This window comes from Cyprinus carpio, chromosome A23 (assembly GCF_018340385.1).
Source record: "Cyprinus carpio isolate SPL01 chromosome A23, ASM1834038v1, whole genome shotgun sequence".
Classification (NCBI taxonomy): Eukaryota; Metazoa; Chordata; class Actinopteri; order Cypriniformes; family Cyprinidae; genus Cyprinus; species Cyprinus carpio.
Genome location: NC_056594.1, coordinates 13,097,111 through 13,116,950, shown reverse-complemented (window position 1 = coordinate 13,116,950; position 19,840 = coordinate 13,097,111). Strand labels below are relative to the sequence as shown.

The following is a 19,840-nucleotide window of genomic DNA, read 5'->3' as shown; positions in this document are numbered from 1 at the left end:
GAGAAAATGTCAAAGCCTAATTCACTAAGATATATTGAGTTGTATATATGCATTTCTATCGATACTATAAAGCTGCAATTATCATGTGCAATAATAATTATAATAATAATCTGAACAGCTCTCCTTGCAGGCTATAGTGGAGTGGAGAATTTCTTCCCTGCAATAACATTATAATATCAACAGCTGTGTTGATGAGGCCCTCAAGACACTGTAGCACTGAAACTCAATCAAAGCATTCGTGCACACAAAATTATTTTGGGAAAACAAATATGATTTTGTGAAGCTTACAGGTCAAAAGCTCCCAGCTAAACCACTCAGTAGGAGACCCCACAAATAGCCTCTGTTTTGAGCAGAGTGACTTATAAATTTAAATTCATGCATTAACAAAATGCGAGAGTGTTAAGTAGCCTATTCACTGCACAAACTAGCAAAACCTTTATAAAAATAGAGGAAAACAAATCGAAACAAAAACAACCACCAAAGCCCTCAATGGATACTGTGGCTTGATAATGGCTCAAGCACTGATGCAAAACTCTGGATGTGTCATGCAAATGAACTTTTCACTTAAAGCAAAGATTCTGAGAGCACTTACCAAAGCAACTGCTGCCAGCAGAGGATAATGCTTCTGCTACATCACTATTATAAATGATAATAGTCACAATACATCGAGTACCACTACCTGCCATTTCATCAACTTACTATAGCAGAAAAAGCCTAGTGGATGATGACTTGCGGGAATAATATCTTTTGACTCTGAGGTCCAAAACAGCAGTTGCTAGAGACGTTGTTGGGCCATAGATAGAAAGTAGGGCAACCAAGCTCATGAGAGCAAAAGACACCAGCTGTCCAGAACAAACTGACAGACAGTTTAAGTCACATATCATAAAGTTCATTACAACACCAATCGATCGGTTTAATATGGCAATTGTAACATCAAATATTAACATCCACTAGCTTTAGACAAATAGCTTCAGCATTAGCTTCAGACAAATAGTCTAGATACATTTACACAGCTCACGTGACTATGAAAACCTAAAAAGCCGACGACAATGAACTGACTGTTCGAGATCGTTTCGCTTCTTCGGCTTGTTCATTGTTGATGTGCAACTCATCAAAACGCTTCAGCGAATCAAGTCCATGATGTCTTTGAGCTCAAGAGTCCCATGAATGTAGTGACCTAAACAACTGACTCCTCACAAGTGAAAGAACTAAAAACAGACCATGTTGTATATTAAATATGCATATCAGAGCAAACAGGTCACCTGCACGCACGCACATACACTTAAAGTGACTACATTTGATTTCTGTAATGTCTTTGGCACATCTTCAGGATTGCGTCGCCAGAGCACTCCCTCACAATAAAAATGTCCATACATGATTGAACCACTGTAAGTGGCATGGCTGATGTCTTTATTGTTACTACATTACTGTTGAACTTATGGAAAATACTCTTAAAGTTACAGTTCAGAGCAAAAATGCAGTTCCAAAACCATTTGGAACTAAAGAAAATATGTTTAATATCCTCTCTCTATTTTTTACCCTTCCATTAAGAGATGGAACATAATTTGCACTCTTCAAAAAGTACAAATAGACAGAAATTCCTATGAATTTTTCCAGTTTAATCAAAGTGTTCTGAAGAGATATGATTACTTCATATGATCAACACACACATCAAAAATAGCCAATGGAAGGTCAAAAGTGCTTGCTTAGATGAGAACATTTTGGTTGGATGTTCTTTAAATGGATAGATAAAACTGATGAGAGAATAGTAAATATATCTTAATTTGTGTTGCTAAGAAGAATTAAAGTTGTATGGATTTGGAAGAACATGAGGGTGAGAGTAAATAATGACAGAATTTTTGGTTGAACTTAAAGGGATACTCCACCCCAAAATGATAATTTTGTCATTAATCACTTACCCCCATGTCGTTCCAAACCCGTAAAAGCTTTGTTCGTCTTCAGAACACAATTTAAGATATTTTGGATGAAAACCTGGAGGCCTGTGACTGTCCCATAGACTGCCAAGTAAATAACAGTGTCAAGGTCCAAAAAAGGTATGAAAGTCATTGTCCGAATACTCCATCTGCCATCAGACGTGCAATCTGGGTTATATGAAGTGACGGGAACACTTTTTGTAAGCGACAAAAACAAAAATAATGACTTTATTCAATAATTACTTTGTCAACGGTCTCCTCTGGGTCTCTCCATATCACTGTATGCTGTGTGTTCTCTTCTGTGTCATCCGTGCCACAAGGATGCACTGTTTCTATGTGTATTTAGCTTTGATTTGAAAGAAAACAGCGCATCCTTGTGGCACGGATGACACAGAAGAGCATACACAGCATACGTGATAGTCACAGGCCTCCCGGTTTTCATCAAAAATATCTTAAATTGTGTTCCGAAGACGAACGAAGCTTTAACGGGTTTGGAATTACATGGGGGTAAGTGATAAATGACAAAATTTTCATTTTGGGGTGGAGTATCCCTTTAATATCTTCATGCATGTCTAAACTTGTAAAGGGAGCACTCACATCCCCTCCTCTATATAGTATATAAAGGCCATAAAAATATTCTGTCATTTTTCACTAATCTTCATGTTGTCAGGCAGAAGGACAATCCCAGTCACCATTCACTTGCATTATATGGAAAAGGAGTCATTGAAAGGGTGACTGAGGTTGTCCATTCCTTGCATTTCACCAAACATCTCCTTGATCCACAGAATAAAGTCAAACAGGGCTGGAACAAAACGAGGGTAACTAAATTTTAATTTTAGGGCGAACTGTCCCTTAAAGGTTCCTGAACATACATTGGCTAACGTTGGGAAATCTACTAGTAAACAGTGGCCAAGTTAGGATAAACAATCCAGACCATTTTATAAAACCAATACCAACTACACATTTAGATTAAGGGGAATTTAAATTTATTTCGAATATTCTGCAGACGTACAATAGCACGAATAAAACAAAACAAGCCCTACATCATCACTACTCCTCAAAGTCTAATACAAAGAAGCGTCACGAATCATCGTGTAAAAATGTAACCACAAACTATATGCATATTTTCAGCATAAAAAGTAAGCGCCAATGTGTTTTTGTTACATTTGTAACGCCTGTTGTTTTACTACAGAAACCATACCGGCTGTGATCAACCATCATCACTGTAAACAGTAACTAAGCTTTATCTTCTTTACTTTTTTTTTTCTTGTTATTGTTACTTAGGCATTTAACTTTCTGTCTTGGTTGGGATTCATTTTCATTAGCTATTACTGAATTCGATACACCGATTCAATTGATTTTAATTGATCTGTTGAGAGATTCCTGGTCAATTCCAACGCCCCCCTGACAGTCTATTGAACACAATGAAAAAGAGCCAAGAGGGATAAGGCTTTAAACAGCTGTTTCCAAAATGGAGTGATCCCACAGCCAATCACACTCCGTCTGTTTCTTACCAATAACAGCACTTCGCTTTGTTCACGCGGAGCTGCTTGCGTGATAAAATCGTGCGCTGAACAATAACAATGTACTGTTCTTGAACATCTTGAAATGTTTGTTTTAAGGGAGATTTATGAAAAGGAAGCAAGTTTCCAGACTGGAGTATGTAGGTGAGTGCTGAATACCCTTACAAAATTACCATGGCAACCACAGTTTCCGCCAAAATACCAACCTAGACTGATTGTTTTTATTATGAAACTGTGGTAACTTGCCCACCACTGTCAGTAAAAACAAGCAAATTATGCATGATGACTTCGGAAAGCTTTATACTTTAAAGATATTAACGTACGGTGTTTTACTGTATTGGTTGTAAGTATGGATTTTATCTTATTGTATGTGGTGCCTGTGAACTGATTCCTTTTTCCAGATGCAGGAAGACAGGAAGTGTGCTAGTAGATGAAAGTTTCTGTCAGATGGTGTATGTCTCCATCTTCTGGTGAACTGCACACTACACAACACTTCTTCAGCCAGCCACAAACAGAATCTTTTACATTTAAAAAATTATACTCTTTATTGACTGTTTTCACAAACAGAAATAATACAGTATTTAAATAATAAGATATGGCTACAATACTGACACATTCTGACATAAACAGAAGGCTTGAAAATAAGGCACAAATGTGCTCAGTAAGACAAAAATGTAATTACATCCCTTAATACTTGAAAAAAAAAAGTTATCTATACAAGATGTATACAACATTAAATGTTAACGTCCATCTAAACTATTTTGGCAAATGACAATATACAAACCCAAATCGTGAACTTTATATTGTCCACTTAACTTTAAAAAATATTATGTAGTCCAGATGTAAAGTATGCTGAGTTAACTCTTCTCAGCTTAATATGCTGTAAATGTACCACTACTTGATGTCGAACAATTTCTAAAGCTTATCATGTAACAAAAATGTAACACACTCGTGAACAGTCAAAGACATAGATAAGGAAAACAAAATATTTTAGAGATGTTCTGTCCACAAATCAGAAAGAAACATGGTCATTATTTAATTCTCTGCAGGATAAAATAATCCTCTGTACTGAGGCTATTCAATTTAAAAATGCACATTGTTATTGCTTTGGATTAAACTGACATGGGCCACTATCTCCAATGTGCTAATCTAAATCTTCTATTTAATTAATATTTCTAAATATCTAATTTTCCCTTCACTGTAAATTAAGGCAAGCATTATTTGAGATCTTACAGAATGATAAAATCAGAATGATTAGTAGTGCTGAAATCTATTTTAGACATTTAAAAACTCATTGTAACAAATACAGACACTGATTAAAACCCTAGACTCCTTCTTAAAAGAATGTTTTTTGAATGGCTATGAGTATTCTGAAAATTATTTTTAATCAAGTTTTTATAACACTTGGTAACCAGATTAAGCCAAAGCAATAAGTAAATATCCAGCATCTAAATGGCTGTCTGTACTACATATTTTAAACAGTAAGACTCTTCCAGTGACCTGTGGATACATAGTTAGTCATAGCTAAACAAATGTTTCAAATGAAGCAGTTGCATGTTGCCAGGAGGTCAGTAACAATAATAAAGCTGGGAACGTAGATGTCTGAAGGAGTCCTCTCCATGTGCGCCAGCTTGCTCTCCCTCAAACAGCATGGAATCTGGCAGAATGACGCCCTCCAGAGGATCAGGCTGACAGAACTCCACCACGAACTCTTCCTCAGCCTCCAGCAGCGTTCTGGACCAGGCAGACATGTCAAGTCTTCCAGCCACTCCTCCATACTCTTGAGGCAGTACAGAATGAGGAACGACTCGATGGAGAGAGGCCAAGTCTGAGCCATGCAGGACATACTGTTGGGAGAAGACAGACTTGTATCAAGTATTATTGTGTTAGAAATGTCTGTGAGTAAATACCAGGGTAAGTAGCTAGTTACTTACCCTCTCTGCCATTTTCTCTTTCAGAAATGGCTTAATTATTGCAAAAATACCCTTGAAGATACGTGGCTCGTTTATAATGTTTACAGCCTTTATTCTGATTGGAAAACCATCCTGAAACACAAAAGCAACGGTCAGTACTAAAAATCGATGACTTCATCGTAATGAATCACTGGGCTACAGTTGCAGTGTCTTACCTGAAGGATACCAACAACTTTCTTTGCCAAAAGCGGTCCTGGATTAGAGGCTTGAGAGAAGCCAACTCCTGTATAATCCACCAGGATTACAATTCCATTCACTTGGGTTTCTTCAGGCTGAATCAGCTTCTCTAATGTCAAATAAATTGCCCGAATGTTGTCCACAAATGGGTAATCATTAGGCTTCCATTTACCTAGGAAAAAATAGACACATTTTTTTGTGTTTTTTTGTCTTTATTGTTAACAGTAACACTTGGACAATATAGATATCAAATCATTAAGAAAGAGAAACTGTGATCATCTTTTCATCTCAATTATAATATTGTTTTAAACTGCAATAATATTTCACAATGGTACAGTTTTTTCTGTATTTCTGATCAAATGAATACAGCCTTGATGAGCAGAAGAGACTTCCTTAAAAAACATTAACTTTTGAATGGCAGTCAGTGTATATATGCACTTTATGTAAGTCTGTTATACTGTTATAAAGATCTCATTGATTTACAAGTTAACAGAATTTCATATTACTTTTTGGCCATGTAAATATCAGCTGCACCAAATTGCATACAGTATTTTTGTCCAGTTTGGGCCTCTGAATAACATTGAGTTTTTTTTTTCTTCTCGAGTGTGAGCTCCATATTATCACTATATCATACTATACGAGCCTATAAACTGTTCCTTTTCAAAAGATTCTATTTTTTTTTTACTATTATTTCTTATGTCAGGTTTTACATAGTTAATTTTTTTATTATTCATTAATCTTACCCAAAGATTTAGGTTTCGTGTCTGATTAAGGTCTTGTTAAGACAATAAGAAGCATTACCTGGTCGTAAACACAGTATGTAGCGTCCATGAGGGTCTGGTCTGGGCTGGACAGTGAGAAAACCCAGATCTAGGACGTGCTTCACTGTGGAGGGCTTCAGGTCCTGAAACACCTCAGGCCAGGCTTTCCGGCTGGCATTATGACGTGCTTCACTGTGGAGGGCTTCAGGTCCTGAAACACCTCAGGCCAGGCTTTGAGCCCTCATAATCAAACTTTCTGGCCCTGAGGAAAGCGCAGCAGCAGGGAATGCATCGTCTAACCACGTCCTCTATAAAATCATGTACAATGGACAACATAGAGCAGATTAGGGTGGTCTTTTAGAATCATATCTCGTAGTGCCTGGACATCCCGGAGCCTCCATTCGGGCTTCTCCTTAATTCTAAGTTTACTACTTTTTGGAACCTGTATTAGCTCATAAGGTATTTCAGAACTATTTTCTATGCCGTTCAATTGGTGCAGCTAGTGTGAAAATCAATGTTTTGTTGAAAAAATGTGGATTTTGCAGATATCATGTTCATATTTATACAATAACAATGTCCATCTTCCCGATGACTATTAAATGAAAGTAATGATGGTATTATTTTCTACAGTATTTTCTACATACAGCAAGATCTTTTATGAAGAACAACTGTAAAAGGACTCATATTCTTCCTGGCGCTACTGTGGTGTTCATGAAATACTGTAATTAAATATATGAAGCCAGGCATGGTACTTTAAAATGCTGAATGATTACAATATTTAAACGTTTAAAAGTTGATGCCCTTTATGTACAGTTGAACAGAAATCAAACGGAACATAACCAACCTGCCATCAGTTCCGTGTACAGTGATTACAAGCCGTTCTACCATTGGTCACTCTGTATCATGTGATGTATGACGCGGGACACGTTTAATCCGCCTGTTTCACTTAAAGCTGAAGTGTGTTATTTTTTCGAAAGAAAATATAGAGATATCCCGACTTAATATGCAGGTGCAATTATAAATAATAAACCTGTAGTCTGATTTACCGTGAAATGTTAACACTTGGGCCCTATGACAATCGCTCATTGTCAGGTGACGTCACACTCGTGGAACACGAAATGCATTATGGGTATAGCCGCCATTTGTAAGGTATCAATGCTAGTGTGTTCAGATTGGGAGGGATTGTGTTGGTCTTAAATGTGGTAAAATGGTACGTTCTTGTTGTGTGATAGGCTGCAATAGTAAGTCTCATGACAGAACGGGTCACAAACTGAACAGCGGGGGGTAAGGTTTTTTAGTTTTTCCCTGTTTAAAAAAAAGGGACATGGACAGCTTGTAGTGGACGTATAACAAAGAGGCGTCGGATGGGCCTGGGTTGGAGCTGTGCGACGCAAAAAAAACATCACCTTTGGAAACATATCTCCGTGTTTAGTATGTCTGCCTCTCGACATTTTCATAAAGGTAAGACAATTTGAAGTATAATAACATTTTATCCACGAGTCGTTTTGGATGAATTCTCTGGCACAGATAGCTCCAAACAACGCACGGATGTAACCGCGATCATGGGAGAAACGGGGTTAAAACATTACTCTTTTATTGTTTATACTGTAAAAATGTTATGCAATCGTCTTATTACCAGTCTATAAAATAATTATTTTACTTCACTACAGCATTTTTATTATTTTGTTGGGGTTTGTACTTTACTTTGTAACGTTACTTTACTCAACTTTTTTGGGGCAATTTCAACTAAATTCACATTACTATGTAGAATGGAGAAAAAAGTTATATTTTACAATTTATAAGGCTTGAAAGTTACTTGCTGTGTTTGCACAAAAAATGTATGGTGGGGAATACCTCCTCTTTCACTTAGGTGTGACTTGCAGTCTAAAAAAAGTACTTTGTGCAACATGTTTTAATTATTTTTTCTACATTTTTAGCTAAATACTTATGCTCAGTGTCTGTACTAATACTTAAAGTATAATCTAAGATTTATTGTTAACACTTTCTTCCCATGTAATGAAAGTTAAAACCGTTTTTTCATGTTTATGCAGGTACCCCTGCATATGAGATGATGGAGGACTGACCCCAGACTGGGCACCCTCCCTCCATCTGGGTCACCCAGAAATCTCTCACACCAACCACTACACACGCTCTGCAAGACGAAGTAAAGAGGGAGCAAAGAAAAAACACACTGCAGCCAGCGAAGGAGGTGGTGAGCGACACTGCGGAGACACACAAGGCTGATCTGAAGATGCTGATGCCACATGCTGAGGAGACACAAGCGACAGGAGATGGTGGAGCGACACACTGAGGAGACACACGAGGCTGATGACAGATGTGCCATAAATGCATGAGGAGACACAAGGCGACTGGAGATGGTGAGCGCAACACACTGAGGAAGAGGACCCCCCAACACTCAGGGGATGGCAGTGTAAGTGACACAAACAGAATGCAAACTTATGTGTGCACAGAGGTGTGCAGAAGTAAACCGCCTGTTGGAAGGAAAACAGACAGCTGCGACGGGAACTTGATGAGCACAGGATTGTCTGATAATTTTTTTGGAGACAATGATGATAAAGTTAACGTAATACACACAGGGCATGCCAACAGGGGACCTTTATGGCCTTGCTAAGTTTTTGGTGCCTCTCATGTCAGGACCAAAAGAGTGAAAGTTCTTAGTCCATTTCAAATGCATTCTCTTAACCTTTATCTAGCCCAAAAAATCTACCTGTCTTCGTGTTTCCCAAGACAGTTACAGAACATTTCGAGGACAATTGTGTCATTTATGTATGCAAACCTGAGTCCGTTCCATTTTTTCATCCATATGGCCCGATAGAGACACTTTACAAAAAATTATGCCTCACCAATTTTGTGGAGGTCCTTGGACGCAGAGTAGCGGTGATCATGACTGTTTTGAAGATTTTCACAGAGAAACCAGCAAATCAAAAGAACGTGCTCAAATGTTTCCAGCTACAAGCACAACCACACTATGAAGTATTTGAATAGGTATTTACACCCAAGGGATCTATTTGTTTTTTATATCCAAAGGGTTTGGGGGTGGCCGTACAAGTGACAAACACATTACAGAAAATAGTGGTTTTTTTCTTGAAAAAATTGTTGCCAGGGGGGACATTGTATTGGCTGATAGCGGTTTGATATAAAGGAAAGTTTGTTGCAGTGTTGTGTTGCAGAGGTCAAACTCCCCAGCCTTTACAAAGGGTTACTGTCATCTAGCTGCAAGAGATGTAGAGGAGACACCGAAAAGTAGCTCACCATAAGAATCCATGTTGAAAAGAGTGATTGGAAATATTTGTCAAAAATATAACATTTTAACAGGGAACCATTCCCATCAAATGATCCTCCCATTGTGAAGGTGAGGATATCACATTTTTAGATAGATTGTCACTGTCTTGTTGTGGCGCTGGACAAACCTAATGTCCAACTGTAAGTGTTAGTGACAGGTGTTTTTCAACCCTTTTTCCAATCTATTGCAATGTGCTTGATGCTTGATCCTGCTTGACAGCCATGCATTAACAATAAAACATGTATGACCAACATGTTTTCATAAAATTTGTTTTAGTTATTCCTTTACAGCTAATTTGTAAGTATTGAAAACAATACTTGCATATTCTGACAATTACATATTGATAACTGCAAATCAGTGATGCACATGAACAGAATCTTATATATTTATTATTATAGTTATATATTGTGGAATGCAAGTAATCATTACATGAATTAACATTAATTACCGTTTAAACTTTAAACATTAAAGTGCAGACACTCACTTTTAGGTCATGACATTTTTGTAAGCATTTATGTTCTACAACACACGTTTTGATGAACCTGTGTGTGTTTGGGTAAATGTGTTTTGCTAAAATGTGTTTGTAACCTGACTGTTGTCCAACAAGAGGGGAACAGTTATGATTACATAAGGAGATAGTGTCCTAGTAATACTTTGACAAAAATCTGAGTGTGTTTGCTTGAAGGAAAACATCTAACATGCGAGACAGCACGCTTGGGCTTATAGTGGAACAACGAGGTAACAACAGATCCAAATGTCCTCGCTTGGCAGGTGCATGTTGTAGCCCCACACAAAGTGAGATTTGAAACCACACAATGGTGCAGTTTTGGGTGTCACAGGTACCATGTCGTCCTTGCTTTCTGGGCCCACGGCAAATGCACCACAACTTCTCAACCACTTCTGCTGGTCCTGCCCTTCTTCTGTCCTAATATTTTAGAGGTCTCACGTGAGATTTTTACATCACCTTTCTCCCCATCTGGAACAGGAATTTGTTTAAGTGGCATCTGATGTGAAAGTAACAACCTTTACAAGTTCAGGAGAACACACAAACTCAAAAAGGTTGCTGTGCCTTTTTAAGAACATTATTCCAGCGCTGTGGGTCAGGTGTGCACAGGAACACGCACACAGTGTGCAGTCTTTTAAAGTCCCAAAAATAAAAGTCGCAGTACCTCTTGCATCAGCCACAAAAATTTGTGTCTTGGACTTGCTTGTAGGTATGGACTACCCTCCTTTAGCTTTAGCTCACCACTCACAACTTCTAAACAGAAGTCTTTGTGTCACAGCTGCTGCATGCTTCCTCCACAGTGCTGTTACGGTACTTTATACCGGGCACTTTATCTCGAGCCAGCCTTTCCACACGCAGGTACACTGCAACCAATCCATCTGGCGATGCTTCCAAATGAGCTTAAACTTGGGGTTTTATGATGAAACCACACTCACTAACTTGCATGTCACAGTGATGTTTCATGGTTTAGCAGTTACACTAACTGTGTCCTGCGCCATTTTCCTCATTTTGTCTTCCCCATGCAGTAGCAGGACACTGGTTTGTAGTAACTACTGTTGGGGTAACAAAACGCTCTCACTGTAGACAGCGCAGGGTTGGCAAAGCAGACACAAAGACTGTGAATGCTCCATTTGGATGCAGTAATTTTCCAGTTGCGCAAGTGAAACCAAGATGACAGCATTTTGTGCTGTTTTTAATTTTCTGGTCGAGTCTTTCAATGAACTCCAGCTGCTCAGGGAATGTAACATTTACCTTACTTGCAATGGTTTTGCAGTTACTGGCGCAAGACAGACCGCAGTTCACTGCCATCCATTTTTTTATTGCCGTAGAAACTTTCGCAATTGAATCAAAAAATGGTGCTGAGAACGGCTGTACTGGGTCTGTAAAAAGCATCAAATAAACAGGCAAAGGTGACAGAATGCAGCCTTTTGGAGAATACTTTCTGCGTTGTGCAAAGATATGATTCCCCCACTGCTCCCGTGTTGCAGTATTGAACCTACACATTGTTCGATGAAAGTCCTTAAAGCAGGTATGCTTGCTACCTCACCATCCAGGAGATTATAAGACACTTTCTTTTTGCTTTTGCAGAAGTAAAGTCTATTCTGTGTCCTACCTCCGCTCTCACTTTTGTACATGTACTTGGTATCATCCAGTATGCAGGTTGGCAGTAACTTGTTGTTGTCTATCTGCATCATGACCACTGCTTCCAACTTTGAAGAGCAACAGCTGCAACATGGTGCACAGTTTCGGTATCCTGCCATACATGTGCACTGTGACCAGAAGTTTGGCACCTGAGTAAGCTATGATGACCAAGGCCTTGCCGTGTGTATGGTGGTAATTCAGCCGTTGTGAGTGCAAGAATCTGTTGAGACCAACAACTTACTTGGCTGCAGTTAAGTAATCTATCAGACAACTTTGGTTTCATGATGTTACTTATTATGGAACAATGTTTCTGTTTTATTGGGTAGGATTGGTTTGGTAATTTATACAATAAGGAAAAAAAATTCAGAAAGAGAGTATAGTATTATTAAACAATTTGATTGTAACCCCAAAAATTTAGTGACACGTTTCAAAACTAAAACTAAACAAACCATCCGTACTCAGTCATAAACAGTGAACATGACATCATCATCCTCTCATTACAGGCAAAATACTTTTGCGTACTACTGTGCTTGTCGAGTCCTCGGTCGGATGTAAATAAATCCTGTACCCAGCCATGGTGAAGTCAGGGGCATCCAGCGATTATAGTTTTTAAAGTTTCACTGGATATGCGCTTACATAACCAAGATAATTTACAATGGTCTAAGTATGAGGATGAAGGTTAGCAATGCGGGGTGGTCCAGACTCAACTAATGCAGTCAGCTATTTGGATCTATGTTATGAATGGATGACCATTTCTCCAAAATAACGGTCCCGGGCATCTTTATTGAGTTTTTCGGTGGCCTTTTCTCAATCTTCTTCTTGTTTTTCTCCAGGTTTGCGAGGTATTATTGAACTTATAGGTTAATTATTATCTAGATAGTTAGATAAGTGTTATATTAGTTTATTTATTCTATATTACTTCTATTTTGTAATCGGGTTGTTTCAGTCCAGATCTAGGACGTGCTTCACTGTGGAGGGCTTCAGGTCCTGAAACACCTCAGGCCAGGCTTTCCTGCTGGCATGATAATTCAAGAGCAGATGAAGTGCCCGGTCATGATGAAGAAATGCATCGTCTAACCGCGTCCTCAGATTAGGGTGGTCTTTTAGTATCATATCTCGTAGTGCCTGGACATCCCGGAGCCTCCATTCGGGCTTCTCCTTAAATTTAAGTTTACTATTTTTTGATTTTTGTATTATCTGGATTCAGATTTTTAATTTTTCATTTTCTATGACGTTTCAATTGCTGCAGCTAGTGTTGAAAATCAATGTTTTGTTGAAAAAATTTGGATTTGTGCAGATATCATGTGTCATATTTATACAATGACAATGTCCACTGCTTCCCGATGACTATTAAATGAAAGTAATGATGAGTATTATTTTCTACAGTATTTTCTACATACAGCAAGGATCTTTTATGAAGAACAACTGTAAAAGGACTCATATTCTTCCTGGCGCTACTGTGGGTTCATGAAATACTCGTTAATTAAAACTATTATGAAGCCAGGCCATGGTACTTTAAAAAATGATGAATGATTACAATATTTAAACGTTTTAAAAGTTGATGCGCCTTTATGTACAGTATGAACAGAAATCAAACGGAACATAACCAACCTGCCATCAGGTAAGTTTTGTACTGTTCCGTGTACAGTGATTACAATTCCTTCTACCATTGGTCACTCTGTATCATGTGATGGTATGACGCGAGGACCACGTTTAATCCGCGCGTTTCACCTTAAAGCTGAAGGGTGGTTATTTTTTCGAAAGAAAATTATAGAGATATCCCGACTTAATATGCAGTGCAATTTATAAATAATACACCTGTAGTTGATTTACCGTAAAATGTAAAACCACTTGGGCCCTATGACAATCGCTCATTGTCAGGTGACGTCACACCGTCTCGTGGAAACGAAATGCATTATGGGTTTATAGCCGCCATTTGTAAGGTATCACTGCTAGTGTGTTCAATTGGGAGGCTTGGTTTGGTCACTTAAATGTGGTATAAAATGGTACGCTTCTTGTTGTGTGATAGGCGATGCAATAGTAAGTCTCATGACAGAACGGGTCACAAAACTGAACAGCGGGGGTAAGGTTTTTAGTAGAGTTTTCCCTGTTTAAAAAAAGGACATGGACAGCTTGTAGTGGACGTAACAAAGAGGCGTCGGATGGCCTGGGTTGGAGCTGTGCGACGCAAAAACATCTTTTTTGGAATATTTCCGTTTATGTATGTCTGCTCTCGACATTTTCATAAAGGTAAGACAAATTTGAAGTATATAACATTTTATCCACGAGTCGTTTTGGATGAATTCTCTGGCACAGATAGCTCCAAGACAACGCACGGATGTAACCGCGATCATGGGAGAAACGGGTTAACATTACTCAATTTTATTTGTTTATACTGTAAAAATGTTATGCAATCGTCTTATACAAGTCTATAAAATAATTATTTTACTTCACTACAGCATTTTATTATTTTTGGGGTTTGTACTTTACTTTGTAACGTTAATTTACTCAACTGCAATTTCAACTAAATACATTATTTAGAATGGAAAAAAGTTAATTTTACAATTTATAAGACTTGAAAGTTACTTGCTGTGTTTTTGCACAAAAATTTAATTTCACTTCGGTGTGACTTGCAGTCTAAAAAAAGTACAGCACTGTTTTAATTATTTTTCTACATTTTAGCTAAATTACTTATGCTCAGTGTCTGTACTAATACTTAAGTATAATCTAAGATTATTGTTAACACTTTTCTTCCCATGTAATGAAGTTAAAACCTTTTTCATGTTATTGCAGGTCACCCTGCATATGAGATGATGGAGACTGGGCACCCTCCCTCCATCTGGGTCACACAGAAATCTCTCACACCAACACTACACGCTCTGCAAGACGAAGTAAGAGGGAGCAAAGAAAAAACACACTGCAGCCAGCTGAAGGAGGTGGTGAGCGACACACTGAGGAGACACACAAGGCTGATGAAGATGCTGTGCCACATGCTGAGGAGACACAAGCGAATGGAGGTGGTGAGCGACACACTGAGGAGACACACAAGGCTGATGAAGATGCTGTGCCATATGCTGAGGAGAGACAAGCGACTGGAGATGGTGAGCGACACACTGAGGAAGAGACCCACAACACTCAGGGGATGGCAGTGACACAAACAGAATGCAACTTATGTGTGCACAGAGGTGCAGAAGTAAACCGCCTGTTGGAAGAAAACAGACAGCTGCGACGTGAACTTGATGAGCACAGGATGTCTGATAGTTTTTTTGGAGACAATGATGATAAAGTAAAGTACTACACAGGGCTGCCAAACATGGGAACCTTTATGGCCTTGCTAAGTTTTTTGGTGCCTCTCATGTCAGACCAAAAGAGGAAAGTTCTTAGTCCATTTCAAATGCTTCTCTTAACCTTTATGCGCCTCAGACTGGATCTGCCTGCACAACATCTAGCCCATCTCTTTCGTGTTTCCCCAAAGACAGTATACAGAACATTTCAGGAAATTGTGTCATTTATGTATGCAAACCTGAGCTGTTCCATCATATGGCCAGATAGAGACACTTTACAAAAAATTATGCCTCACCAATTTGTGGAGTCCTTTGGACGCAGAGTAGCGGTGATCATTGACTGTTTTGAGATTTTCACAGAGAAACCATCAAATCTAAAAGCACGTGCTCAAATGTTTTCCAGCTACAAGCACAACCACACTATGAAGTATTTGATAGGTATTACACCCAAGGGATCTATTTGTTTTATATCCAAAGGGTGGGGTGGCCGTACAAGTGACAAACACATTACAGAAAATAGTGGTTTTCTTGAAAAATTGTTGCCAGGGGACATTGTATTGGCTGATAGAGGTTTTGATATAAAGGAAAGTGTTGGCATGTTGTGTGCAGAGGTCAAACTCCCAGCCTTTACAAAGGGTTACTGTCAGCTAGCTGCAAGAGATGTAGAGGAGACACGAAAAGTAGCTCACCTAAGAATCCATGTTGAAAGAGTGATTGGAAATATCTGTCAAAAATATAACATTTTAACAGGAACCATTCCCATCAACATGATCCTCCCATGTGAAGGTGAGGATATCACATTTTTAGATAAGATTGTCACTGTCTGTTGTGCGCTGACAAACCAATGTCCAACTGTAGTGTAGTACAGTGTTTTTCAACCCTTTTTCCAATCTATTGCAATGTGCTGATGCTTGATCCTGCTTGACCAGCCATGCATTAACAATAAAACATGTATGACAACATTTTTCATAAATTTGTTTTTATGTTATTCACTTTTACAGCTAATTGAAGTATGAAAACAATACTTGCATATTCTGACAATTACAATATTGATAACTGCAAATCAGTGATGCACATGAACAGAATATTATATATTTATTATATAGTTTTATATATTTGTGAATGCAAGTAATCATTACATGAATTAACATTAATTAACTTTTAAACTTTAAACATTAAAGTGCAGACACTCACTTTAGGTCATGCCTTTTTGTAGCATTTTATGTTCTACAACACACGTTTTTGATAACCTGTGTGTTTGTAAATGTGTTTTTGATAAAATGTGTTTGTAACCTGAACTGTGTCAACAAGAGGGGAACAGTTATTATTACTAGAAGTGTCTAGTAATACTTTGACAAAAATCTGAGTGTGTTTGCTTGAAGGAAAACATCTAACATGCGAGACAGCAGCTTGGGCTTATGTGGAACAACGAGAACAGATCCAAATGTCTTCTTTGGCAGGTGCATGTTGTAGCCCCACACAAGTGAGATGAAACCACACAATTGTGCAGTTTTGGTTGTCACAGGCTACCATGTCGTCCTTGCTTTCTGGCCCACGGCAAATGCACCACAACTTCTCAACACTTCTGCTGGTCCTGCCCTTCTTCTGTACTATTTTAGAGGTCTCTTGAGTTTTCTCCCCATCTGGAACAGGAATTTGTTTGTGGCATCTGAGTGAAGTAACAACTTACAAGTTCAGGGAGACACACAAACTCAAAAAATTGCTGTGCCTTTTTAAGAACATTATTCCAGAGCTGTGGGTCAGGTGCAACACGCAACACAGTGCAGTCTTTTAAAGTCCACAAAATAAAATCGCAGTACTCTGCATCAGCCACAAAAATTTGTGTCTGGACTTGCTTGTAGTATGGACTACCCTCCTTTAGCTTTAGCTCACCACTCACAACTTATAAACAGAAGTCTTTGTCACAGCTGCTGCATGCTTCCTCCACAGTGCTGTTACGGTACTTATACGGGCACTTTATCTCGATGCAGCCTTTTCCACAGCAGGTACACTGCACCAATCCATCTGGCGATGCTCCAACCTGAGGAAACTTGGGGTTTATGATGAAACCACACTCACTAACTTGCATGTCACAGTGATGTTTCATGGTTTGCAGTTTATACTGTGTCCTCCCATTTTCCTCATTTTGTCTTCCCCATGCAGTAGCAGGACACTGGTTTGTAGAACTACTGTTGGGGTAACATTTTCTGCTCTCACTGTAGACAGCGCAGGGTTGTCAAAGTCAGACACAAAGACTGAATGCATTTTTGGATGCAGTAATTCTTCCAGTGCGCAAGTGAAACCAAGATGAGCATTTGTGCTGCTTTCTGGTCTGTCTTTCAATGAACTCAGCCTGCTCAGGTGTAACATTTACCTTACTTGCAATGGTTTTGCAGTACTGGCGCAAGACAGACAGTTCACTGCCATCCATTTTTTTATTGCGTAGACTTCGCAGTGAATCTGGTGCTGAGAACGGCTGTACTGGGTCTGTAAAAGCATCACAATAAACAGGCAAAGTTGACAGAATTGCAGCTTTTGGAGATACTTTCTGCAGTTGTGCAAGATATGATTCCCACTGCTCCTGTGTTGCAGTATTGAACCTACACATGTTCGATGAAGTCCTTAAAGCAGGTATGCTTGCTACCTCACCATCCAGGAGATTATTAAGACACTTTCTTTTTGCTTTTGCAGAAGTAAAGTCTATTCTGTGTCCTACCTCCGCTCTCACCTTTTGTAATGTTACTTGGTATCATCCAGTATGCAGGTTGGCCAGTAACTGTTGTTGTCTCTCTGCATCTGAACCACTGCTTCCAACTTGAAGAGCAAAGCTGCAACATGTGTGCATGTTTCGGCTATTCCTGCCATACATGTGCAGTGACCAGAAGTTATGGCACCTGATAAGCTGATGATGACCCAGGGCTTGAGTGGTGTGTCATTCAGCCGTTGTGAGTGGAAGATCTGTTGATAACAACAACTTACTTTGGCTGCAGTTCAGTAATATATCAGACAATTTGTTTCATGATGTTTACTTATTTTATTGGAACAATGTTTCTGTTTTATTGTGTTAGGTATTGGTTTGTGTAATTTATACAATAAAGAAAAAAATTCATGAAAGAGTATAGTATAACAATTTGTTTGTAACAATTTATTTGACACGTTCAAACTAAAAAACTAAACAAAACCATCCTTAATCAGGGTCATAAACAGTTAACATGACATTATCATCATCATCATTACAGCAAACATACCTTTGCTGTTACTACTGTGTTGTCGCAGTCCTTCGGTCGGAATGTAAATAAATCCTGTACCCAGCCATTGGTGAAATGTCCGTGGGCATCCAGAGATTTATAGTTTTTAAATTGTTCACTGGTATATGCGCTTATACCATAAACAAGATAATTTACAATGTCTAAGTATGAGGATGAAGGTAGCAATGCGGGGTCAGCACTCCAACTTAATGCAGTCAGCTCATATGGATCTATGTTATGAATGGATGACAATTTCTCCAAATAACGGTCCCTGGCATCTTTATTGAGTTTATCTCGGTACGGCCTTTTCTCAATCTTCTTTTGCTTCTCCAGGTTTGCGAGTTATATTTACTTATATTTACTTATTATCTAGATAGTTATCTAAGTAGTTATATTAGTTATTTATTCTATTATTTACTTCTATTCTTGTAATCGTGGTTGTTTCAGTCAATAGCGATACCTCAAAAATGGCGCCGCGGTGACGTCACACACAACAAAACCACGTGTCTGACAAAGAGCAATATCAAAACATTGCTGGGATTGTTTGAGCATCCAGACAGCGCAACATTGGCTCAACCAATGGCGTGGGTTTGGGGGCGGGACTATGCGTTTTTTTGGCCAATTGCAGCAGACACAGCGAATGTTCGGGGTAACCTATTAACAAACTCGGTACAGGACAGGTAATGAGTTATTTTTACATTAATCGAAGGTGGCGTTGGTTTTGGTTATAAAAATCGACTTTTAACTTCCATATGCTGTTAAAAGGCTACACTTTGTTACTTTCTGTCCCTCGAAAGTACCATAGGTGTTCCAAACTGTTATGAAATAAAAAAATATATAAATATTGAACTATAGCCTATCTTAAATGCAACTTGACACCAGGTTTATTGAATTATAGATGTGATTAATTAATCATTTAATAACTGGCACATATGGTTATATCATTCCCTGACAAAGATTTCTTAAGTGAAACTATCAGTAAGGCGCCTGCTTTATGAATTGTTTTATTGTCTGTTATCAGTGTTGAGAAGCACACACCTCCAGCACTAAAAAATCCTTGACCATTCTTTGCCACGTACACTTACTTTTATCATCTTGTTTTGAAGCAGGTTATCCGTTTTACGGCTGGAGATGATTATGAGCCTGAAAAATTGCCCTGAAAAACTTTTGCCATTGAATGAGGCTTTACATCTGGAAGGAAATGGATATGCATGATCACAGTTTAACTGCCTAGTACATGTCCGAAACCTGTCCAAATTCAAACCAACAAAATATTTAAGACTGATTTAATTTGGATTTTCTAGAGTATTTAACAACTGTATCTCCCAAATAAAAAGGCTTATTAAGATGTTTGCACAAACCACCTACTTAAATTATGGTGGATGCTGTTTAAAAATGTACATTATTATAGCAGCTTGTGTGACCTAAAGATAAGATTTGAAATGATAACTATAGAGATATAAATTGAAATAAACAACGGCACACTTTTA

General features: G+C 38.5%; 2 protein-coding genes and 1 long non-coding RNA gene across 3 annotated transcripts; 2 read left to right on the top strand and 1 right to left on the bottom strand.

The window, feature by feature from the left end:
• The first annotated feature begins 3,285 nt into the window (after positions 1 to 3,285).
• Positions 3,286 to 4,195, top strand: LOC122135159. Its single transcript, XR_006153375.1, has 2 exons — positions 3,286 to 3,601; positions 3,859 to 4,195. It is a non-coding gene; the product is annotated as an uncharacterized LOC122135159 (long non-coding RNA).
• Positions 3,977 to 12,964, bottom strand: LOC109054128 (alpha-tocopherol transfer protein-like). Its single transcript, XM_042713810.1, has 5 exons — positions 12,815 to 12,964; positions 6,409 to 6,520; positions 5,586 to 5,779; positions 5,392 to 5,502; positions 3,977 to 5,304 (listed from the first exon to the last, which is right to left on the bottom strand). The coding sequence occupies exons 1-5, from the start codon at positions 12,929 to 12,931 to the stop codon at positions 5,026 to 5,028; spliced, it is 813 nt and encodes a 270-aa protein (XP_042569744.1). The 5' UTR covers positions 12,932 to 12,964; the 3' UTR covers positions 3,977 to 5,025.
• Positions 12,965 to 14,252: 1,288 nt separating this feature from the next.
• LOC122135157 lies at positions 14,253 to 16,075 on the top strand. The gene is made up of 2 exons (XM_042713808.1): positions 14,253 to 14,835; positions 14,917 to 16,075. Exon 2 carries the CDS (start codon positions 14,961 to 14,963, stop codon positions 15,963 to 15,965), a length of 1,005 nt encoding a protein of 334 aa, XP_042569742.1. The 5' UTR covers positions 14,253 to 14,835; positions 14,917 to 14,960; the 3' UTR covers positions 15,966 to 16,075.
• Positions 16,076 to 19,840: the final 3,765 nt, after the last annotated feature.